The sequence below is a fragment of the Chinchilla lanigera genome, unplaced genomic scaffold (genome assembly GCF_000276665.1).
Source record: "Chinchilla lanigera isolate Chin_1 unplaced genomic scaffold, ChiLan1.0 scaffold00067, whole genome shotgun sequence".
NCBI lineage: Eukaryota > Metazoa > Chordata > Mammalia > Rodentia > Chinchillidae > Chinchilla > Chinchilla lanigera.
In genome coordinates this window covers 1,729,140-1,754,282 of record NW_004955468.1, presented here as the reverse complement: position 1 = coordinate 1,754,282, position 25,143 = coordinate 1,729,140, and the positions used below count along the sequence as shown (strand labels likewise).

The following is a 25,143-nucleotide window of genomic DNA, read 5'->3' as shown; positions in this document are numbered from 1 at the left end:
TACATCTCTTAAATCAGTGGTTCTACATAAAACAATTTTAAGTGTGGTTTAATAACTTCCTGAAAGCTTTGTTTATGCTAAGGAAATACCAACTCTGACAATCTTTGGCTTTTATCATAGTAGTATCTGGGGAAGATAGAACTAACAAGATTGGCTGCTAGATTCAAAGTGTGATGAGACAGAGAGTGGAGAGCAGAGTCAAGGATAACTACATGTGGCTGGGCATGGTGATGCACGTCTGTAATCCCAGGACTCAGGAAGCTGAGGCAGGAGGATCGTTGCGAGTTTGAGGCCAGCCTGGGCTACAAAGTGAGCTCCAGGTCAGCCTGAACTGCATAGCAAGACCCTGTATAAAAAGACAAAAAAAAAAAAAAAAGATAACTACACAGTTCTCTTGCCTGAGCAAATGGAAAGATGGAGTTGTTATATCCAGAAATAAAAGTACTGGAAAGGACAAATTTGTCAAGAAAAAGCAGAGATATAAATTACACAGTGGATATGTAATTGATTATTCAAAAGAGAACTTTAAGAAGAAATTTGGAGGTAAGTGGGAAGTAGCTAATTATTTTCTAAGGATTTCAGACTGCAGAAGAGAAGAATCCCAGGTATTTGCTGTGGTAGACAGAAACTGAAAATACATGCACAAATTTTTTTGTTGTTGTTGTTAGAGTGCCACGTTGAGGAATTACCTGAGTGTGGGACACTGTAGAATAGGACAGAGTAAGGATATTTGCCCACATGGCTTCACAGTATCTTGTGGTGGTGACACAGAAAGTGTTGGTAAAAGAAACATTTTTCCAGGAACATGGATACTCCAGTAAATGTATTGTTGAACTTTTGATGAAGTGACAGAGGAACAGTTTTTATTGTAGTTTCATTTGCATTCCTATGCTGTGAGTGAAGCTGACCATTTATAAGGTTTATAGCTGGGTGGTACTCTGTAATCCCAGAACTCTAAATTAGAAATTTAAGCTCAGCCTGGGCAATTTAGCAAGACCCTGTCTCAAACTAAAAATAAAAATGGGCTGGGACATCCAACAAGAATAATTTTGCAGTCAGATACAATAAAATCCTGAGGAGCATCAAAATGATTCTGAGTCTAGGATCTGAGTATTAATTCTGCATATGAGGAAGCAGATGTAGTAGCCTTACACATAAAAAGAGAAAACAGAAAAAATAACTAAACATAAAAGTGAATCCCCTTTATTAATAGGTGACATGGGAAAATAAGTAGTTGCATATTTTTCAGAATAAAATAAGTCAAATAACCAAAGGAAATGTATTACAGTAAAACACAATTTTAAGGAACTTGTCTATTACAGAGAATATTATTTCATATCATGTCTACAAAACACATACAAAAGCCAACTTGTATTTGGCCACAAAAAATATATTAGTGTTTTAACTTTCTAATGATGTTTTTACAGAACAAACATACATTATAATTCCATATGTTAAATCTTGAGAGCAAATTTTTCAAAAATTGAAAACACACAACTAATGAATGAAAAACAATTCAAAATTAAAACAAAAATATCTAGATGCTAATAAAAACAACTATGGGTCATAGAGCAATATTTAATGGAAGTCCTGGAGACTTAAATTTCTCCATTTGAAAGACAGAAAATACTATTCCTCCCATCCAAATACTAACCAGGCCCGACCCTGCTTAGCTGGGCCAAGATCAGACGAGACGGCGTGTTTGGGGTGGTATGGCTGTAGACAAAAAATACTATTCCTGGGGCTGGGGATTTAGCTCAGCCGCACAGCGCCTGCCTGGCAAGCGCAAGGTCGTGAGTTCCATTCCCGGTACCGGAAAAACAAACAAACAAAAAAATACTATTCCTAAGCACCCATATTTCATTTAAAAAAAAAAAAAACAGGAAAAAAATCTAGGCATGGTGCATGTCTATAATCCCAGCACTTGGAGAACTGAGGCAGGAGGATCACCATGAGTTGGAAGGCAGGAAGTCAGCGTGGCTACAAAGTGAGACCCTATCTCAGAATAAACAATCAAAAACAGGCAAGAAAACAGGAATAGTGGCACACGTGTGTAATGCCAGCTACGTGGGAGGCTGAGGCACAGGAGGCATACAGACTGCAAGACTGAGCACATATTGCACAATTTAGTGACTTACTGGGAACCTATGTCAAAGGCAGAGGAGGTTGTAGGTGTAGCTCAGTTCAAAGGTCTTGGGTTCAATCCCCAATACCACAAAACGACAAGAAAAAATACACTGAAAAAAACCAAAGAATTAGGGCTGGGGATATAGCTCAACGGCATAACCACCTACCTGGAAAGTGCAAGGTCCAGAATTAGGTCCTCGGTACCAAAACAAACAAACAAACAAACAAACAAAAACCTCAAAGAATTAATACTGCAAATGTACTTGTTAACTATAAAAAAGCAAGTAAAGCCAGGCATGGTGGTGCATATCTGTAATCCCAGCACTCAGAATGCTGAGACAGGAGGATGGCTGGGAGTTTCAGGCCACACTGGGCTACACAGTGAGTTCAAAGCCAGCCTGCACTACAAAGCAAGATCTTGCCTCAAAAACCAAAACCAAAACAAAATAAAACAAACAAACAAAAAAAAACCAAGCAAGTAATTGAAACAAGAATACAGCCAAAGGAAAGCTTTGTTGACACAGCAATTCAAAAAAAGTATCTCCTTAAATAAATTTAGAGAAATAATGGTTTAAAAATAAACAAAACCATGAGGAGATAAATACAGATACTGAAAAGTGAAAAACAATTACATTCCCTAGCAACAAATTTGAAAATCTAAAGAAAAGGAAAAATAAAAATACCACATTTCATTAGTTCTAAAATGCACTTTTTATTCCACATTTTAATATCTCTTAAATTGGGATTAAATTTATACTCAATTATCTATTAAAGATTCATTGGTAGAATTTTAAAAATTAGTACTATTGTATATTTTAGATGGTGCACCTTACAAGTGTAGATTCTTAAATGTAATAAGATGCTTTAGCCTATCTCTGACTACTGTAATTATATAGCATCTCAGAAATTTACAAAAAATAACTCAGTTACCTTAAATTATGAAATGTACCACAGTACATTTTGTTTCCTTTTCTTATGAAAAATGTGACTGAATGCCAGAATATTCTCTCAAAGGATCTGACTGAGGGGTTGGGTAGAAAATTATACCCATTATTACTTTAGCTAGAGAGAAGTTTTTCCAGCTTTTTTAGAAACAAGAATTTTTACTTCACATTCCTTATATTCTAACTATCTCTATGCTTCTTTTTTTTTGTACTGGGAATTGAACTCAAGACCTTGCACTTGCCAGGCGGGTGCTTGTGCTGCTGAGCTATATCCCCAGCCTTCTATGCCTCCTTAGAGTCAATTCTGGTAATTTAAGCACTCTTTCCACAATGCACATGTTAAATTTCAAAATACTATGTAATATGTAATTGTAAAATATCAGAATCTAGAATAGAAACCTTTACTTACTCATAATGTTCTTAATGAATATATATTTACCGGAATTGCAATTATATTATTTATTTTTTCCTAAACAAGTAGGTTATGATGACTAATTAACTCATTTTTTCAATCTTTTGTATTTAAATTATTTACTTTTACTTTTACCTTTCATTATTTGGAGGGTTTTGTTATTCTTTTTCCAGCATCTTGTGTTTATATAAGTTTCTTTATTCATAATCTCCTTTACATTCTAACATATTAGTGGATACAATACTATAAATATTTTCCCAGTGTAAGATGTGACAGATCCTCACAGTTTTGTTATGGATTTCACTCAATGACATTTATTTTAAACAAAAATTAACTTTAGGCCAAGTCATGGCACATACCTGTAATCCAGCTATTTAGGATGGTGAGGCAAGAGGGCTACAAGTTCATGGCCAGCCTGGGCAATTTATCAAGATCCTGTCTCAAAAAATAAAAAAGCTGAGGATATAACTTAGTGGGAGGCCATGCACTCAAACCTGAGTACCTTAAAAATAGTTTTGTTTTTGTTTTTAACCAAAGAATGATGCAGATGGCACTGAGTTAATATTCAAGTGTTTTCTCTTGTTTTAGGGAAGGGTCTTGGTATGTAGTTTAGGTGGCCTTGAACTCATATGTAGCCCAAGCTGGAACTCATAGAAATCCTCCTGTTTCAGTCTCCTGAGTGCCGAGATTATAGGTATACAACACGATATCTGGCAATATCCAGAGTTTTATGCAAGGACTAGCATAGCTTTATTTTTATGTCTACCATAATATGAATTTTATGGTGTACTTGCCTCCTCACACTTTTATCCTGGGTTTTTCTTCAGGGTGAATTATTATATTATTATTATTAATTTTTGGTACTGGGAATCAAACTCAGGACCCCGTGCTTGCCAGGCAGGTGCTGTGCCACTGAGCTAGATCCTCGGCCCAGGATGAACTATTCTTATTCAACAAGGAATAAATTGTGATCAGACTTAATAAATGGTGATGAAATTCATTTACATGACTGTTTTTCTCTATTATATTTATTATTCAGTAAGTTACGGATGATGATTAAAAGTTTTCCATAAATGATAACAATTATGATGGCTAATATTAACCAAGCATTTATTAAGTATTAGGCACAATTACAGAATCCACATAACAATGCTCTGAAGTACTCTAACCATGTTCACATAATGATGTGTATGTCATATATGCATCTAAAAGAATTTGGGAGATTAAATTGATTAACACTGAGGAGGAACTTACATCAAGAATGGCCACAGGGAAGCACAGCTTGACCTGTAATGTATAAATCTTTTACAAGCAGAAGAAATCCACACATTCTCTCTGAAATAAACAGCAAGTAAATAATGCAAACACATTCAAAAAGGTCATCAAGGTAACTGTTTATAATAGCAAAATTTCAATATTTGACAAAATAGCATTTTGATGAATATGGGTAAGTATTTAATTAAGAAAATAAAATAGTGACAATATAGTTACAGGCAAAGAATATTGAAGGCTGGTAAGAGTATAGCATAATCACATTTTGTTAAAAAAAAAAAAAAGAAATAATTCTAAAGGGCTTGCTCCAAGTTTGACTATGCTTATCTATGATAAGTAAAATTATAGAAAACCGTATCTTTTTGTTGTGCTTATCTACATTTTTCTGGGAGAAAGTTTTTGAAAAATCAGAAGTATAATTTCTGTTAAAAGAAAAAATTCTCCAAAATAAACGTACAGATCCATCAGATATTAAAAAATATTTAAAAGTAACAGTTACCTAACATAAACAAAGTGAGACACAAATACATGTACACAAGTTTTTTTAAAAAAAACACTGATGATATACAAAATTTATATAAATAAAAATATAACAAAAAAGTCAATAAAAAACAACATAAAATTAGTTATTGAATAAATGGTGTTAGGAAGAGAATTGAGAGAGGGAAAAAGATAAATTTAGATTTTCAATAAATAAAGTCATTTTGTGATGGATTTTAATTCTGTATAATACATATTGGGAAGCTGACACAGGAGGACTGGGAGTTCAAGGCCAGCCTGGGTAACATAGTGAGTTTAAGGCCAGGACTACATAATGAGACCGTGTCTCAACAAATACACATAAATATATTTTAAAAAATGAAAGTCACAAGTTTAGCCAAAAATGCTTCTTTCAATTTTTAAATAAAGGTAAAATACAATAAACTTTTTTCCATTTTTAACATTTATTTTGAACCTTCTGAAATTCATAAAGAAATAAACGTAGACAAAGATCTTCCAATATATATTTTATTCAAGGTAGTTTTTTCCCTACATTAATTCTCTTAGGCTAACCTCTGAAGCATAAGTCTTGTGTGCCTTAATTATATTTGTAAAGATTTTTACCACTATTAATTTTCTGTGTCACGTGTTGAAAGTTCTTCCTGTATCACTTCATTTCACAGAATTTCTAGTTCATTAAACTTCTCACCTTTGTGACTTTTCTTGTTTCTGAAGATCAACCCCTCCCCAAAGTTTCCCATAATCCTTACATTCATAAGGTTTCTCACTAGTGTGATATCTCTGATGTTGATGTTGAATAACATTCCAGTCACTAGGAAAAGCCTTCCCATATTCCTTACATTCATAAGATTTCTTACCAGTGTATTCTCTGGTGCCTATTAAGAGCAGAAACACTACTAAAGGACTTTTGACATTTTTTACATTCGTAGGGTTTTTCACCAGAATGAACTAGCTGGTGTTGAATAAGTTTCGATCCACTACTAAAGGCCTTCCCACATTCTCTACATTCATATGGTTTCTCACCAGTATGAATTCGCTGATGTTGAGTAAGATCTGAGCCACTACTAAATGCCTTGCCACATTCCTTACATTCATAAGGTTTCTCCCCAGTGTGCATTCTTTGATGCTGAATAAGTTTTGAGCCACTTCTAAAGGCTTTCTCACATTCCTTACACTCATAGGGTTTCTCACCAGTGTGAATTCTCTGATGTTGAGTGAGATCTGAGCCACTATTAAAAGCTTTCCCACATTCCTTACATATGTAAGGTTTCTCACCAGTGTGAATTCTTTGATGTCGAGTAAGGGCTGATCCAAAACTGAAGGCCTTTCCACATTCAATACATATATATGGTTTCTCACCTGTATGAATTCTCTGATGCCGATTAAGGGCTGAACCACTACTAAATGCCATTCCACATGCTTTACATTCATAAGGTTTCTCACCAGTATGAATTCTTCGATGTTGAGTAAGGTTTGAACCACTGCCAAAGGCTTTCCCACAATCTTTACATTTATAAGGTTTCTCACCTGTGTGAATTCTGTGATGCCGAGTAAGCGCTGATTCAAAACTAAAGGACTTCCCACATTCCTTACACTCATAAGGCTTTTCACCACTATGAATTATCTGGTGTCGAATAAGACCTGATCCAAAACTAAAGGCTTTCCCACATTCCTTACATTCATATGGTTTCTCGCCGGTATGAATTCTTTGGTGGTGAGTAAGGTTTGAGCCACTACCGAAGGCCTTTCCACATTCCTTACATTCATAAGGTTTTTCACCAGTGTGAATTCTCTGATGGTATGCAAGGTTTGCGCCACTACCAAAGGCCTTGCCACATTCTTTACACTCATAAGGTTTCTCACCAGTATGAATTTGCTGATGTCGTATAAGGACTGATACAAAACTAAAATCCTTCCCACATTCCTTACATTCAAGGAGTTTCTCATCAGTGTGAACTGTCTGATGCTGGGCACTAAAAGTGGGCATGTCTTCAGGAGTAAATATCATATGACTGAAATGTCCTTCCTGAGATCCCTGTTTTCTCTCAAACTGGCTTTTCCATTCCCAATCACCTCTGAAACTTGAACACTCAATGCTGTGTTTTGTAAGTCTTTCCATTATCTCCCATCAGGATGATTCTATTCCATAAATATCCTTTTTCAGAAATAATTTCTTGGTCTCAACCTTGATTCACAGTCTGAAAGAAAATATAAAAGTAAATATTCACATTTTTGTGTTCTGGGAGAAATGAAACTGTTACAATAGAGATGAAAGACTTAACTGAAATTAATTGTCATAAAAAGTGAATAACATATAGTTCTCAAATATGGTTGGCCATTTTGAAAAATAGATCAAGAAAGCAAAATGAATGGGAAAAGGTCACACTGAAATGTAAAGGAGACATTAAAAAAAAAAAACAGATTAAACCAATTGTTCCTAAATAGTCACTTAGAAAAAAATTCCCTGAAGATTTGGGGAGCTTGATAAATACAAAAATATACTAACCCAATTCTAGCTTTTTATTTATATAATGAATCTAGTGTCATATACACTTATAAATGAGAATAATTATCATACTCATTATTCAGCAATCAGGAATAGCTTGTCAAGTAGCAAACATTATTTGCACACAGACTGAAAGAAATTAAAAAGTACTACAGATGTAGCAGATGAAAGACTAATGTACTGAATGAGAAGGGAGTGAACAACGGGGGTGGAAGATTCCTCTGTGGTGAGGATAAAGAAAGTAACATTTGCCTGGGAAATCCATGAGGTTACCCTGATTATTTTTAATAACTTTAGTAACTCCTTCCTCTTCATTTCTTTTCTTCTTTCTATAATGGGAGTGGAACCCAGAACCTTGCAATAAGCTACATTCCCAGCCCTTTTAAATTTTTTGACTGTGTCTCAGTCACTAAATTGCAGAGGCTGGGCTCAAACTTGTATCCTCCTGGCTCAGCTTCCAGAGTTCTGGGATCACATGCATGTGCTCCCATGCCTGGCTATGTTTTTATTTTGAGACACGGTCTTTCTAAATTGCCCAGGCATGACTCTAACTTGCAATCCTCTGTCTCCATCTCCCCTAGTGCTGTGATTACTGGTGTGTACCGTCACACCTGGCTACAGATAAATTTCTGAAAACAGATTTCTCTAGAAAGAGGAAGACTGCATGTAATTATCCCCACCCTTTCTGACACTTCACTAAAAAGAATGAAAAAGAATTGTTAGAAAGGAACAAGCCCACCAAGTCAGAGAATTAAAGAGTAAATGGCATAAAAAATCAGAAGCTAGAAACATAAAGATGAATAATGACTACCTTAACAAACCAAAGAAAAGGAAACCTAAACCAAAAGCAAGAAAAACTCAGCAGATAATTTATGCCCCCCAAACCCAGAAAGGCTCATGAAGTGGGGACACTGATTACCTATGAAATTCTACAAATTACTATATACACAGTTACATAGACTTCTTAGTGCCTATAGTAAAATACAAATAGATCACCCACTTGTACATATATGTGCACTCAAATGTTCAATGTGGTATTATTCACAGCAGCCAAGACATGAAGTTTATGGAAACCTAAGTATACATTAATGGATGAATGGATAAGTAAACAATCATAGTTGGGTATGGTGGCACATGCATGTAGTCCCAGGACCCTGAGAAGCTAAGATAGCAGGATTGCAAGTTTGAGTCCAGTCTAGGTAACTTAATGAAACCAAAAACAAAACAGGAAAAATTTCTATGAACACATTAAATAGAATGAAGAAATGGAAAGCAAGAAAGAAAATTAGAAGCTCAGAAGGAAGTTCTACATCTAAGAGAATCTTTATTTCCCCCAAGTCATCCTAGCAAGGTTTTACTACTGAGCTACATCACATCCCTAGCCCAGGAGTTTTAAAAAAGTTTTAAAAGTAACTTAAAGCGAGGCATTATACACATCATCAATCTAGGAGGCTGAAGCAGGAGGATTACAAATTCAAGTTGAGCTCAGCCCTGGCAATTTATCAAACAAGATCCTATCTCAAAATAAACTAAATAAATAAAAACAGCTGGGGATGTAGCTCAGTGTCAAGACTCTCAGTTGAATCCCGAGTACTACCAAAAAAAAAATTTAAACTTAAAAAAATATATATCATACACATGCATACATCCGTATTTAAGTATTTAAGCTCTATAACTTATGATCCAGGTATGTCCTGATGAGTTACGATATACTTAATATACCTAACCTATGGTACAACACTGTACAAACTGTAGGTGAAGAATATCCATTGTTTTTTCCTTGTGGTCATTTGGTTGATGGGGACTGTGGTTTCCTGACCCTGCCCAAAAGCACAAAAGAGCATTTTATGGCACACCGGTAGCCTGGGGATAGATCACAATTCCAAATTTCCTTTATACTGGAAAGATTTGGAACTACTATTACCATAAGTGACAAAACTTGGCCTCACCAATAGCAGGACAACATGACATTATATACCTCCTGATGTAATGCAATAAGTCACTTATGTGGTACATTTGCTAAAAATACTTAATCTGAATCTCAGCCTCCTATCCACGAGAATGCCATTAGATAAACTGAGGTTATTGTATGGAACAACTATCTTGGATTGTTCAACAAAGTCCAGGTCAGATAACACAAAAAACTAGGGGCTATTCCAGATTAAAAAACACTAACATATGTTAATGTTCCTAGGTTTAAAATATGTTTTGTTTTTCCTTTTCCTTGTGGTGATGGGGATAGAATCCCAGGTCCATGCATATTCTCAGCAATGGCCCCTACTTCTGAGCTATATCCCCAGTCTGAAATATGTTCTTAATACTTAGGAGATATGTTTTAACACATTCATGATGGGGCCATAATTCGTATGTCATGCTGCCCGGTGGCCTAAAGCACCAATGGTACATGCATCACTGTCCCACTCGGTAGCTTTCTACTAATTTTCTTAGTAAAAAGACCAATAATAGTGGTTAGATCCATTAGAATGATCAATAGTTCAAGCCAGTGTGGAACATGTTGAAAGTATTGAGGGTAAGATGTCAAGATATTCCCAACTCAATTTGAAATGATTAAGGGGTAAAATGTTTCTGTGTATTTAGATATATAAAGCAATGTGCCAGAATTTTGACAGTCTCTCAATTTAGATCACAGGTGCTACAGTCTGAATGTTTGTGTTCCTCTAAATATTGAAAGCCCCTAAATATTGAAACCTCATCATTAATGTGATAGCATTAGGATATGCGGCCAGTGGAAACTTATCAAGTCACAAGCCAAGACTCCTCATGGATGGGATCAGAGCCCTTGTGAAAGAAGCCCCAGAGAGCTGTCCCATCCCTTATATGATGTGACAACATGGGGAGAAAGTAACCTATGGATTCGAAAACAGGTCTTCACTGGATACTGAATTTGCTGACATCTTAATTGTGGACTTTCTAGCCTCTAAAACTAGAAGAAATTAATTTCTGTTGTTTATAAGCTACCCAGTTTATGACATTTTATTAAAATGGCCCAAATAAACGAAGACAAGGCTACTCCAAAGTACCTGGAATTTTCTTTTAATTTTTCTGCATGGTTTGAAATTTTTCAAAGAAAACAAAATATTTGTTCTAAAAGTAACATCGAAGCACATTTTCCAGAACTCAAGGAAAGAATCACTACACTTACTGGGTCCATTTGATACTTAGCATATGGAATAAAAATTATTTACATTAAAATATATTTTCTTGCCAGGTTTAGTGGTGCACACCTATAACCTCAGCTCTCTGGAAAGATCAAGCAGGAGGATAACAAGTTTGAGTCCAGCCTGGACAACTTAGTGAGACTTTCCCTCAAAATTAAAAAAAAAAGGGCTTGAGATGTAGCTCAGTGTGAAGGCCTCGAGTTCAATCCAGAGTACTGCAAAAAAGAAAAAAAAGAGAGATTTACTTTCATTAGGTTCTAGAATGGTGGGGTCAAAGGAAAGCCCCTAACAGGTTTTAAAGGCAAAAATGGAGGATAAACAAAAAACCAGGAGTGAAAATGGATTTGGAGTTCAGAACAAAACTACAAGAACTCAGAAATTCAAACTTCTGAGGGAACACACTTTCGAAGTATAACTGTATATCCTACCAAAGAACCCACGTAACCATTGTAAAAGTTCTTTTCATATACTCTAGAACCCACAAAGTCTAACTCTCCTGTATGCTTCCTATATGCAACCTTTATAGAGAAGGGGGAATAAGGGATAAGGATGTAGTTCAGTGTTTGAACAGTTGCCTAGCATGCAGGAGGCCATGAATTAGATCCCCACCACAACACACACACACACACACACACACACACACACACACACACACACACATTCATATTCTCATTCTCTCTGTAAACCAAGCAATAGGTAAACAGAAAGGCATGGAATCCAGAAAATAACAACAAGGCAAATTTTAGAATAATATTTGGAAATAGCAGTTGCCAGAGAAAACAAAGAATTATAGGAGGGCTATCTCCAAACACAGGAAACTGACAGAACATATGAAAAAAAGATATTCAAACAGACTTTGAATGTGATTTACTGACAGAACATATGAAAAAAAGATATTCTAACAGACTTTGAATGTGATTTCCAAGGGCCACTGTCCCTTTTTTGAAAAAAGGTTATGTTAATTACATAAAAAATGAAATTGAACAATGTAACCGTGATTCCTAGCTCAATTATGAATACAATCCATTATAAGGAAGTTAGTCACAGAAGATACTTATAAAATTACTGCCCAAAACTAATATCTAAAATATAAAGATATTTCTCAGATTAATAAAAAACTAAATGATCCCAGATAAAAGGATGTCATTAAATAGACAGGAAAACACCTGGTACATGGTAAGTGCCATGTCCTTTTCCCAGGTTCCTAGAGCTGGTTCCTCATTCAGAGCTTCCACAATTCTTAGAATCTCCCAAGTGACAGAAATGTCTTTGTTGTTAGATCATCCCTGACTTTATGTTGAGATGATGCAGAGTGGAATCTGAGATAGTTTCAGAATTAGGGTAGTAGTTATCAGAATGACTATGAGCTAGCCTAATCACTGAGAAGTACAGTGGATATTGACTTGAATGTGGCCAATTATTAACCAATTATGCCTATATAATCAATCTCCAATAAAAATTCTAGATCCTGAAGCTCAGGGGACATACTGATATGCTAAGAGGGTGTCATGCTCTAACTTCACAGGGAAATGCATAAAAGCTGTGTTTGGATCCTCTCCAGACCCTGCTCTGTGTCTTTTCATTTGACTGCTTTTGATCAGTATCCTCATCTGTTACAATACAACAATTTTAAATACATTGCTGTCTAGAGTTCTATAACTCATTCTCCTAAATTACTAAGTGATCGGCAGCCACTTGGTCAGAAGTACAGGCAGATTTGTTGGGAACCACGTGGACACTTAAAACCATGTGGTCTTACAGTAATTCTGGATAGTTGGCACCAGAATTAAATTACACTAGGTACTGAAACATAGTAACATCCCATGTTCATGGACTGAAAAACTTAATATGTACTGTTAGTATGGCAATGCTCCCCAAAGTGATCTTTTGATTCAATGTAACCTCTATCAAATTTTCACTACTTGGAGAATTGATACTGCCCAGTCCTCAAATTCATATGGAATTTCAGACCTCTACCTGACCCCAAATAAACATGGATTACAACCTAAAACAGAAGAAGTAAATTATAAGCTCTTTCAAGAAAATATAAGGATTTGTAAATCTTTATGACCTGGCATTTGGCAACAATTCTTAGATTTGACACTCAATGTACAAGCAATGGAAAAAATACATGAATTTGAATTCATTATAGTTAAATGCTTTGTACTTTAAATGGGGACAGGTATTTTTTGTCCATATGGAAACCTTTTAAAATAAGAGGGCTGATGGTTGTACAACATTCTGAATACATTAAATGCCACTAAATTATACTTTATTTATGTATTCATTTATTGATTTACCTATCTGAAGTACTGGATACTGAACCCAGGGCTTTCAAACTGAGCTACATCTCTACCACCACCCCCTTTTAATTATGATACAGGGTCTTGTTAAATTGCTGATTTGCCCAGCCTGGGCTTGAACTTGCCATCTTCCTGCTTCAGTTTCCTGGAGTATTGAAATTGTAGTTGTATGCTATCATGTCCTCTGTGTGGTATACTTTAAAGTGGTTCATTGTATATTATGTTAAACTTACTAAATAAATTTTTTAAAAAGAAAAGGGAGCCAAAGATAACTTGAATGGAAGGATGTTCAGTTTTGCTGATAATTGTGACAATGCATGTCACAATCATAATGAGATATCACTTAATATACCAGATAGATGTAAAGAATGATGATTCTAACTGTTCACAAAGGTACAAAGAATAAGAAAACGTATACTATTGGAAGTAGAAATGTACACATTCACTTTGAAAGAGTTTGACATACTTCAGGTTAACATCAACATTCCTTATAGACACACCAATTCCACTCCTAGGAAAACAATGTACTCGAATGTGTGTATCAGTACTTTTTATTAAAAAGTGAAGACTAAAAATCCAATTTCTGCAAATCTATATGAATAAAATACTCTGTGATATAATCATAATAGTTATGAAATGAAAAGTACACAGCAGTGAAAAATTTAAAACATCTAAACTATTCATCAAAAGAATGTTGAACAAAAGCCAATAAAAGAACACATACTTCATGAACAAATTTATGTGAAGTTCAAAGCAGGCAAAACTAAAATATTCTTTAGGGAGTCACATAATGTTGATGAAAAATTTGTAATAGAAAAATGATTTTTACAAAAGCCTGCTTCATGGTTACACCTTAGGGATAAGTGAAAGACACTAACTGGTTTGAACATGCAGAAGGCTTTGAGGTATTAGCAATATTGCATATTTTAAACCTTATGATGGCTGCAGCACCAGCACCTAGCTGCTTCTTCTGGCAGTTTTGTAGCAAATGCTTCTGATAAGATACTTGGAGGGTAGATTTCTAAGAAATTCTAGAAGGCAGATTTCCAGCAAATTCCACTGGTACAGCAACACAACAGGAACAGGACCTAGATGAGGCAAGTGAAGCAGAGAGAGCTCAAACGTTAAGTAGGCACTAACTTTCCAATGCCAGAACTGCACATAGTGCCCTGAGCGAGAGTGTCTTGTTAAGAATGAAGAACCTACGACACAAAATTTGAAGCATTTACTCTCAGTCATGGAATATAGAGCTGACATCTGAGAGTTTTGTACCTTAGGTATCTGATTGCCTAGCGTTACTTCTAAACCTCCACTATAGCATTACTCTGCTATGCAGTGAACCACAGTTATGCCCTCTCCAAAAGTATCTGGGTCTTAGTCCTAGGACAGCCTTCTTCTTGGGTGCTATATCCCAGCCCTCAGAAGCAGTGGGTACTCTTAGGTCTGTTATTCCCATGGAATTTAGAGTTTTCATCATCTGTTGTAGCCAATCTACAATAGCTCTAAACTTCCATGACTCAGAGTAAATGCTTCAAATTTTGTGTCCTAGGTTCTTCATTCTTAGCAAGACACTCTTTCTCAGGGCCCTAACTGCTAAGGGCCCAGTTCTGGCATTAGAAAGTGAGCACCTACTTAAATTTTGAGTTCTAGCTGCTTCACTTGCCTCATCTAGGTCCTGTTCCTGTTGTGCTGCTGTATCAGTGGAATTTGCTATAGTTACTGCAGTCTATTATAGTTAAAAACTTTATGCTAAACTTTCTTAGTTGAAATTACTATGTTTTCTGTCTCTTGATTAAATATTGACTATAAAATAACTGGTACCTGCAGCAGTCCCAGGAAATATGCCTGTTAAAATGGAATTTTAGGATGAGTTTTGGATACACCTTTTACATATCCCTTGAATCTCTGCTGCACTGAGCTGTTCTGTTCTTCTTAATCCTTTGGGCTTGACATTGTGGAGTTACATCTACTGGGACTTAGGGTACTAGAAATTCATGGTATGCAGTAAAATTGCAATGAATCCACCTGTGATTGACTGTGATGGAGTGCCAACTAAATAAAGTACATGCCTTGCTGGGTGTGGTGGCACATTTCAGTAATCCTAGTACTCTGGGCAGTGGAAGCAGCAAATGGAAATACAAAGTACCTAGAAATGAGTTTAAAAGGAGACTGGAAGACGTCATATAAAAGAATAATTAACAGAATTAAATTCTTACAAAAAATTAAATGATCAGGGATGTAGCTCAGTGGCACAGTTCCTACCTGGTAAGCACAAGGCCCTGAGATCAATTCTTGGTACCAAAAAATAAAAAATAAAAATAAAAACAATTTGAATTCAATATTGCAACAACAAAAAGAATATAGAAAAGGAAAGAACTAAGATAAAAATAGAATATAAAAATTGTTTCAAGTTCTTTTTGTGATAAAAGGAATAAAGAATACAACAATCTGCAAAAAGAAATGATCTATTTCATCAGGCACTAAAAGATTTCAAAACCAAAGAAATATAAACTTGGTAAAGGTACAATCAAAGGTACAAACTTGGTAAAAGTACAATCAAATTTGTGCTTGGTAAAGCACAAATCAAAGAACTGAAGAAAATTAAAATATAAAGCAAATGATTTCAATAATATATCAAGTAGGCAGCACAAAGGAAAGGAAATAAATTATTTGGAAATTGTATTAGCATAATGTTAGGTAAATGAAAAAAAAAATGAGTTTAGATCCCTAATACAAAAGAAAACAAATTTCACATGGATTTAAAAGTTATGTATATAACAAAATAAAAAACACAATCCTGGTTCTAAAGTTCTTTATCCTTCAGTTAGGGAGCAAAACTTGGATCCTATGTAAAAAAACAAAGGCCTTTAGTCAAATTCTTTTTTTTTTTTTTTTCCAGTACTGGGGATCGAACTCATGAGCTTGCGCTCGCTGGGCAGGTGCTGTGCCGCTGAGCTAAATCTCCAGCCTTTAATCAAATTCTTTATACTTGCTATAAAGGTCCCAAGAATAAGAAGTAAAGTAGAAAAGCAGATAATATTTTTCAAATAACTGATGTGTACAAAGTGGTCTACACATATATTATTTCAATTTCAACAACACTGAGACAAAGTTATCTCTTTCACTAGTAAAAGAACTCACACATGGTAGAGCTTAGGTTAAAAGCAACATTTTTTTTTACACTAGAGCCTGGGCTCTTTATACCACATTTCATGACGATGAGTGTGGATAAAATAATCTGAGAGATCATTTATTAATTTTTTCCCATGAGGCAATATTTGAAATAAAAGATTAAGTTCAGACAGCAAAGACAGCAAAGTTCTACAGGCAAAAAAGAAGTTCTAGAAGCAGGAACTGCTGGACAGAGGATAGTGGGCTAAGCAGTGGGTAGAGAGGAAAGAGTAAAGCCAAAATGTAATAGAGGGAGGAAAGTAAAAGGTATCTTAGAAAAGAGACTTAACTGGATAAAATCTTATTAAAATAAAAGTACTAGACAATAAATATGTATACCTGTATTTAAATCTATAATTCTCATGTCTTTCATTTTTCAAAATGTATGCGAGGAGGCTAACAATATGAGAAAATTTAAAAGTCATTCATAAAGAACTGAAGAAGATAAGGGTGGAAGGATACTATGTTGAAAGAATCATTCATCCAGTTTTATCTTTTCAGAGTTAACCAGTAAGCAGTTAGGTCAAAAGTCCAACACTTTGGAGCATAAGGATAATGAGGGAAACTAAACCATGTTTCCATTCAAACCCAGGCTTAAGTTAGTGCTCTGGGGAAACAATCTGAGGCATGTTAATGGAATTCATGTTCTGGTGGACCCACACAGGGGAATTGTACAGTGTTTTCTCCTACAATCTAGCTGTTCAAGATAGTATACAACCATTCCAGTATAATATGTCTGATTTTAATGTAGGAGATGGATGGGATAGAAGAGAAAAACTCACCATAATACTTAATATAAAAAACTCAGGGTACAATTTTTACTATGATTGGTCATTATCTGAAGTGTTTGGATTCCTGACAGTCAACAAAAAAGAGATACACTGTAAAATAGATTCTCTCATTCCTAGCTGTCTAGACCTATTTATAGAAAATAAGCACTACCTTGTGGAGAAACATTAAGAAGACCTCTATCAATTTAGAAGTTCATAGTACTAGAAGAGTCCTCAAATTTCTACCCAAATATACAGTCAAAACCCCAAGAGACATTTCAGTGGAATCAAGCTAATTCAAAAATTTCTATGGAAAAGCAAAGGAATATGAACATCCAAGGCATTCTTGAGGAACAAGAGGGTGAAAAGACTTGTTCCAAGTACTGTATAAAGTTACAGTGAACAACAGAATATGATATTACTTCAAGGAGATACAAACAGACCAATGGAACAGAATATAGCATTTAAAAATATGCATGTTGCTGGGGATTTAGCTCAGTGGCAGAGCGCTTGCCTGGCAAGTGTGAGGTTGTGAGTTTGATTCCTGGTACCAAAAATAAAAAATGCATGTTACAGTGTGATGTTTTTTCAAAAGATAGTGTTACCCTCATATGGGGGACCCTAGAAAATGTCATGAATCACAGAAAACCCTTACTCCAGTCGTTAGAGAAGAAATTGAAAATGTATCTACAGCAATCTCAATGACCAAGGTTACTCAAGCAACAGTTTGCTGTACTAATAAATATCTGGAAGCTAGTGGCCACTTTGAGCACCTCCTGTAATTGTAGAGGCCAAAGGTAACATGTATTAATCTCATGATGTCTCAGTAAATTTAGTATTAAAATATTTATACAAGTTTTCTTTTTCCTGAAGTGTGTACACATTTGTTTGCAGACTGTGTATATATATAAAATCACCTGGATTTTAATTAAAGTAGCACTGCATATCAGTGCAGAAAAGATCTCATTTTTAATAACTGATACTATGAAAAGTGGGTACAGACAAAGAAAAAAATGAAATAGAATCTTACCCTACAGAAACCAATTTCAGATGGTGTAAAGACCTAAATGTTAAAAACAGAAACTAGAAAGCTTTTAGAAGCAAACATAAAAGAAAGTCCGTGTTATCTCAAGGTAGAAGAAAATTTCTTAAGTGCTAATCAGAGGAAAAGATTTCATTACATTAAAATTCAGAACTTCAACAAAAGACAGTAGTGAAAATTTGACCCAGAGAAGGAAAAAGTATTTGTCACACATATAACTGAAAAACACTAATACATAAAACATGCATGCATACATTTACATGTATCTACATAAATATTTATGCGTATACATAAACTGCTGTAAGTCAGAAAAAACAACCCAAATAAAAATTGGAAAAATATCTGAAGAAGCATTTTTGTTTGTTTGTTTGTTTGTTTTTCTGGTACTGGGAATCGAACTCACGATGTTGTGCTTGCTAGGCAGGCGCTGTGCCGCTGAGCTAAATCCCTAGCCCTTGAAGAAGCATTTTAGGAAGGAGGATATTCTAATGTCCAAGAACTGGTACTCAACTTCACTAATAATAGAAGAAATATAAATTAAACATAATAATTTTAGATACACACCAAGTTGGCAAAAATTAAAATATCATAATGCCAAGGGTATATTTCTTGATCTAGTTACTCTTCACTTGGATCTTTATAATTATTTGTTAAACTACACAAATGGATGTTTTATGCCATTTCTGTATTTAATTTGGAAGAAAATAAACACTCAAATAAATATTATGCATCTCTAAAAATATTTTCAAAAGTAAACTTTGTGGAAAAATACTTAAATATAATTCTATGAAAAAATGTAGGGTATGTTGCATGGCAAATTCTATACAAATTCAGTTTTTAAAAAAATATATTTTATATGAACATACAATATACTGAAAAGGAAATATTAAAAAGTTAGCATTAGTTGTAATAGAAAATTTGTTTCCTTCTTTAGGGATTTATGTACTATGTCTTTTCCCCCTGGCACTAGGGATTGATTGCTTCACATATGGTAGGGAAGTGCTCTACCACTGAGCTACATCTCCTGCTTAGGATGTCTGTATTCTTGAAATTATTTTAAATGATCATTTTCACTTTAATAATCAGAAAAATTGTATTTTTTAAACAGACAGGATAAAGAAAAATAAAACCACTTGACAATAAGAGCCACTCAAGTCGGGGAGGGGTGAGGAGCGGGAGTCTGGAGCTTCTACAGTTCCTAAAAAGGGAAGCTACAAAAATCAGGGCAAAAATTTTCAAGAAAAGGAAAGTAAGTCATGTCCTGACAAAGATAAAGGGGACAAAAGGAAATGACAAGCTACCTTGGAGATGTTTTATGGATGATGTTCAATTCAACAGCCATTCTTTACTCCTTTCTGGAGGTCTCCGTCCAAGCATGGCAGAGCTGAGGAAGGAGGAAGGAATCAGGAAACACCAGACTCTTCTGGGACCCCTTTCGATCATTTCAGAGGTCACTCTGGCTAGGCCTCTGGAGCCCACTTACACAGAGAGAGGTCGGAGAAGTCTGCAGCATCGTACTCAATCACTGCATCCGACCAAAAGCAGGAGAGCTGTACTTCTGGACAGAATCTGACCCTGAACTGAAAGATGTTGTCTGTGGCTCCAGTTACAAAAGGACAAAGATGCTCCACACCAAAGTCACTATGTGGACACCTAACCACACAAATTCTCTCACACCAAGAGGACATAAAAGTCACAGGCATCCCAAAAGTAAACCAAAAATGGCCGCAAAAACACACAAGTACAAAAAAACACATACCGTATAGTCAACAACCAAAGTCTCACACTTACATGCCATACACCTTGTGACACAGTGAAAGCAACAAATCCACAGGCACCCTACACCAACAATATCACATACACAGGGAAACTGCCACAAATATCAATTAAGGCTTCCTACACATGCCCCCCAACACACACACAGTTAGGAAAATGGTCAAAACACACAGGAGGGCAACCAAGAAATGCAAACATAATAACACACCTCAGGCATACCAACTCCATTCACACACCCAGGATCATAACCGCAAATGAAGCCCTCCTTGCCGCTTTAACGGTTCTGTATACGGACATACACATCCGACAGACACACAATAATGGTCATACACACTATCCTCACAATCTCCCCTTCTCTTCCTGACTCGCCCCCTGCTCCCCCAACTTGCACTCTGTGGAGTTTCCAGATTACGTGCTCGGAACCGCCTCACCTACGCCTCCTATGGTCGAGTCAGCCCCTCTCTTCTCTACTACGAACTGGTCGAACCCAGCTCTCACAAAGCACTCCGACTGCATACCCAACCCTGCGGGTTCTTCCCCACAGGTTATTCTCAGAGAGCGCCGAACCTAGAGGCCTCTGGGAAGTGTAGTTCAGGAAGGTACCGGACTCCTACATTTAAGTCCGATTGGATTCCTACGGTACGGAGTCCCGAAGAGGCCAAACTTGCTTCCCTAGGAGCTACTCATCAGAACCTTCCGAAAGTCTCAAGGAACAAGGTTTCCAAAGAGCAAACGGATTAGGTCATAAACCTTCTTTTTGGCTAGGTGTCCTCCTCCTAAAACTTTCTTCAGACACACTCCCCTTCAGACACACTCACAAACTCCTACGGCTTTAACATCCGCTGACTCCGTACCTTACCCATTGGCTATAACTCGCCAGCAACTATTGTATTCAAAGGTGACTGTTACACTGCTTAGTTGTTGAGATGGCGCCTCGCTCAGTAGCTCAAGCCGGCCTCGACTCACTGGCAAGGTTGCCGTGAAGGCAGTCACGATCCTCCACTTCAGTCTCCCGCGTGTTTGGATTACCGGCTTGCACCACAACGCTCAATTCTGCATTAATCGTCAACCAAGTCTCCCTCGCCTGCTTAATCTGTGCAGTGTAACCTGTCTTCAGTACAAGCTAAGTTTAGAGCGGTTGCGCATCTCCCAGTTTGGCCGCTAACGCCTCGAGGTACGCAGCTGGCCGCAGGGGCTTCCTGGGAAATGTAGTCCAAAACCTCCGGGGATCTGATAGGCGTGGCCAAGGTGGCACTGGAAGTGCTGTGGCCAGGACGACGTGACTGTACTGACTGAACCCAGAAAGCTGCTTGAAATTCCCAGACTCTCAAAGTGCGGGCACTGTCGTGAGGCTGGCAGCCACAGAGCGTGTCGGAGAGCTGGAAGAGCGATCGGAACTGTGGGACCTGAGCGTGTGAAAGAGACCAAATTGTCCAGGGGAATCTGAAGGAGTCAGCCGCGAGCCCAGTCCTACGACTGAGAGTTGGCAGAGGAAGTGGCGAGTGTGTGAGGGAGACCGTGCGGGAGTTCGGATGACAGGGAAGCTGTGTGCGGGTAAGATTGATGTGAGTGAGTGAGCGGTAAGATCAACATTACGTGTAGCTTTGTGGAGTTCCGACAGTAACATTGTACTGTGTATGCGCGGAGCGACTGTGTGGGGCGAGATAGTCTATGAGTGTGTGTGTGTTATTGCCTGAATGTGGATCACTGCATGGGTGGTTGAAATTGTAACTGTGGAAAAATCTGAACCCTTTTAGGTTTCATTTCCTCTTCAAATTAAAATTAATAAAACTATGTCTTCATGAAGGATCTACTTTGGGGTGAGCTAAATAATTGATAATGAATCTACAGTATTTTATATAAAATTTAATATTCAGACATTCGTTGTGGAGTAATATTCAAAATCAGTATTCCTTTTAAACAAGATATATTTAGTTAAGGGGTGCATGTCTTGGGTTGTGTCCAGGAACCTCCCTACAAGCATTTTTCCTTCTCTGTTCTTTACCAAACACTGGTTCAGTAAACATTCAGACATGAGATTGTCGCATAAAACCAGTAGCATTAGCTACAATTTAAAAATGTTCAGAGGAAGGTGTATAGGAATGTGATGCTGAAGATCTAGAGCAACATAACCACATTTGGCAGTATAAATTTCTGTGTAATTCACATTTTTAAAGTGTTGTCTCTTTTCCCTTTTTGAAATATTCAGAAACTATGCACGGTATAATAGGCTCAGTTTTGAGATGCAGACTTCAAATAGTCTCAAGCCCTTTGCTATATGATTGTATATGAAAGATTATTTACTTTGCTCATTGTGTATGGTAACACCTTTCAAGAGCCACTCTGCTGTTGGGAGCAGCTGAAGCTGGAAATTGGTCTTACGTGTGTGAGGGCAGGACAGAGCCAGAAGGCCTCAACAGTCAAGCTACCTCAGTCTTGAGAAAAGCATCCTGCCTGGACAATACAGTCATTAGTCACTAGGCAACACTGCCTCTCCTGATACTAACTTTGCAAGAGTATTAATAAATGCCCCTACTGTTGTTGTGCAGGTCCTCTTACCTATCAGGCAAGAGATCGCCTCCACCTGACCCAGCTCTTGTCTCTTGTCTTTATTTTCCTCATACCCACCGCCATTCCTCCCCAGGGTACAGCGAGAGACTAACAAGTTTCCTACACTCTGCCACAAGTGAGAGATAGTTCTTGAAAATCTTGCATCACTTTCACACAGATGTTCCCATCTCCAGACTGGATGAAGTTGTTTCCCTAGAGCACTGGCATATGAGACAGGAAACTAAAGGACTGTCCTCCCTCAGGATGGCACTATCCAGGAGGGTGAGATCTCAAATGGGACAAAGGCATAAGGAGAAATTCAGCTAGCCTGGGGTTTCTTTTAGCTTCCAGTCTCTCCGGAGGGAGCAGTTTCCCTCCACATCTCCTGTCATAATATTCAGCCTCACCACAGGACCAAAAACCAGCAGACCATGGACTGAAACTCTGAGCCTAAATACAGATTATTCTGAGGTGTATTGTCACATCGATGGAAATCTAAGATAGGCTTCAAAGTGAGGGTCTTTGGTTCTGGTCTGTGAAAGGATCTTCAGGCCCTGGACTATATTTTCATGAGACCATACACCCTGTGCAACTTCCTGTCAGTGCCCTGAGAGGGCATTTGAGACCTACGAGGGATGATGCAAATCCCTGTGGAAAGTACCTCTATTTGAGGGGGCCTCAGTATCATGACAGCGGGTCTAAGACCTAGAAGCAAATGCACCCTGTTGGCCAAGTACAGGTGTGAGTGGACTGGGGCATTGGGAGGTGGGTGCTGGTGTGGGGCTATGCACATGGAGATCACTACAGTGCTATGAACGAACAGCTTCTAGCATGCTAGGTCATCTCCCTCACTGCCCCTTTTCTGACCTCTGGTATCTGTCTATGTGGTCTTGCTTTAGTCCTGTAATTGAATCATGAATTTTTTTTTATTTTTTATTCATGTTAGAATGTCTTCTGGTGAGTTTTTTGGTACATAGGTGAATTTTGGCACAGTGTTCAAAATGTTATATATATATATAACATTATATATATAATGTTATATATAACATTATATAATATATAACATATTATATATAATATATATGTGTGTGTGTGTGTATATATATATAGTCATAGTGTTTGTAGTTTTATTTTCATGGCATGAAACAGATTTTCCTGAAATAATTGTCACTTGTAGTTTCTTATGAAAAAGGAAAGTGAGCAAGGGTAGTTTTTTGTTTTTCTGCGCAAATATAATTTGACCCCCTGGAATAGTTAGGTCTACTTTGTCTTTCAGAACCTAAATTGGTTCAGGAAGACTCAGACTCTTAGCTCTGAATCCATCTCGTTTCTACTCTGCAATTAAAAAATACAATCAGGCTTCTTGCTCATTTTATGAGGAAGTACTACCTAGATACTGAAACCCATTAAAGCATATTTGTATATGTTATTTGTATTAGTCAGTCTTCTTGTTGCTGGGACATATACAACCCAAAAGAGATGTTTTATTTCAGCTCACAGTTTCAGAGATTTCAGTCTATGGTTCGCTGACTCCAAGCCAGGAACACCATAGTGGAAGGATACCGTGGAACAAAGCTACTTATTTCGTGGCAGCCAGGAATCAGAGCGAAGAAGGCACCAAGGAGAGATATAATCTCCAAAGGCTGCCTCCAGTGACTTAAAGTCTAACAGCACTTCACCTATGAACATCAGTGGATTAATCCACTGATGAGTATAGGGCCCCCATGATGGAGGCACCTCTCCAGGAATTCTAGTCCATTCAAGTGGACAATTAAGATTAACCAGCACAATATCTCATAAGAATATGTGTGCAGAAATCCTCAACCAAGTACTGGCACCAAATCTAGTGACACAGGAAAAAAACTGGATTATATAACATGACTGAGCAGGATTTATCCCATGAGTGCAAAGATGATGACTCAACATCCAAAAATCAGTTAATGTAATGCATTATACCATTAGAAAACACAGTCATCTCAAGAGACAGAAAAAAAAGCCAGTACTCTTTCATGGTGAAATAAACAAATCCACAGGCTAAAAGCTAGGAGTAAAAGAATTTCCACAATCTGAGATAAGGCATCTGAGAAACACCACAACTAATATTATATTTAATGGAGAAAGACTGGCTGTTTTTCCTTCTGTCAGAGATGTCTACTTTTGCAATTTCTGTTCAGCACTGGAATGGAGGTTGATAAGAAGGGCATTCTTGAAAGAATATATATGTAGTTTTTAAAAATGGTACTGCAGATTAAATTCATTGTCTTCATGGTGTGCTATATCCCCAGATCATTTTTATATTTTTTTATATTTTGAGATAGGATCTCACTAAATTGCCTAGGCTGGGCTTATGTATCTGATTCTTCTCCCTCAGCTTCCTGAGTGCTACAGTTACAGATATATGCCAACATTCCCAGCTCAGGGAAATACTTTTAAATACTTTTTACTGAAAGTTGTTCCTCAGCCAAACTGACTACTCACTGAAGCCCAACCTTACTTCAGTCTTAGAATTCAATTCATCAAAAGATACCCTGCTACTCAGTGTTAGTAAAACAGGGGGCAGAGAGCATGTTATGTTCCATAGGGCAGCACC

At 36.9% G+C, this 25,143-nt stretch overlaps 1 protein-coding gene and 1 long non-coding RNA gene across 4 annotated transcripts in view; both read right to left on the bottom strand.

Annotated features, from left to right (window-relative positions):
• Window positions 1–5,747: 5,747 nt before the first annotated feature.
• Window positions 5,748–25,143, bottom strand: part of LOC102027163 (zinc finger protein 850-like) — a 124,580-nt gene continuing 105,184 nt past the window's right edge. Inside the window, 8 exon segments of the mRNA XM_005399890.2 lie at window positions 5,748–5,979; window positions 5,981–6,115; window positions 6,117–7,441; window positions 11,370–11,459; window positions 14,385–14,446; window positions 19,711–19,880; window positions 20,863–21,035; window positions 21,170–21,409. Coding sequence (XP_005399947.2) covers window positions 5,913–5,979; window positions 5,981–6,115; window positions 6,117–7,441; window positions 11,370–11,459; window positions 14,385–14,446; window positions 19,711–19,880; window positions 20,863–21,035; window positions 21,170–21,409 — 2,262 coding nt within the window. The 3' untranslated portion in view covers window positions 5,748–5,912.
• LOC106150211 lies at window positions 11,117–21,807 on the bottom strand. 3 transcript variants are annotated; one of them, XR_001236879.1, is made up of 4 exons: window positions 20,863–21,807; window positions 19,529–19,611; window positions 14,177–14,332; window positions 11,119–11,156 (listed from the first exon to the last, which is right to left on the bottom strand). It is a non-coding gene; the product is annotated as an uncharacterized LOC106150211 (long non-coding RNA). The 3 variants fall into 3 exon arrangements; XR_001236878.1 differs by lacking the exon at window positions 14,177–14,332 and having other exon boundaries at window positions 11,117–11,156; XR_001236877.1 differs by lacking the exon at window positions 11,119–11,156 and having other exon boundaries at window positions 13,780–14,332.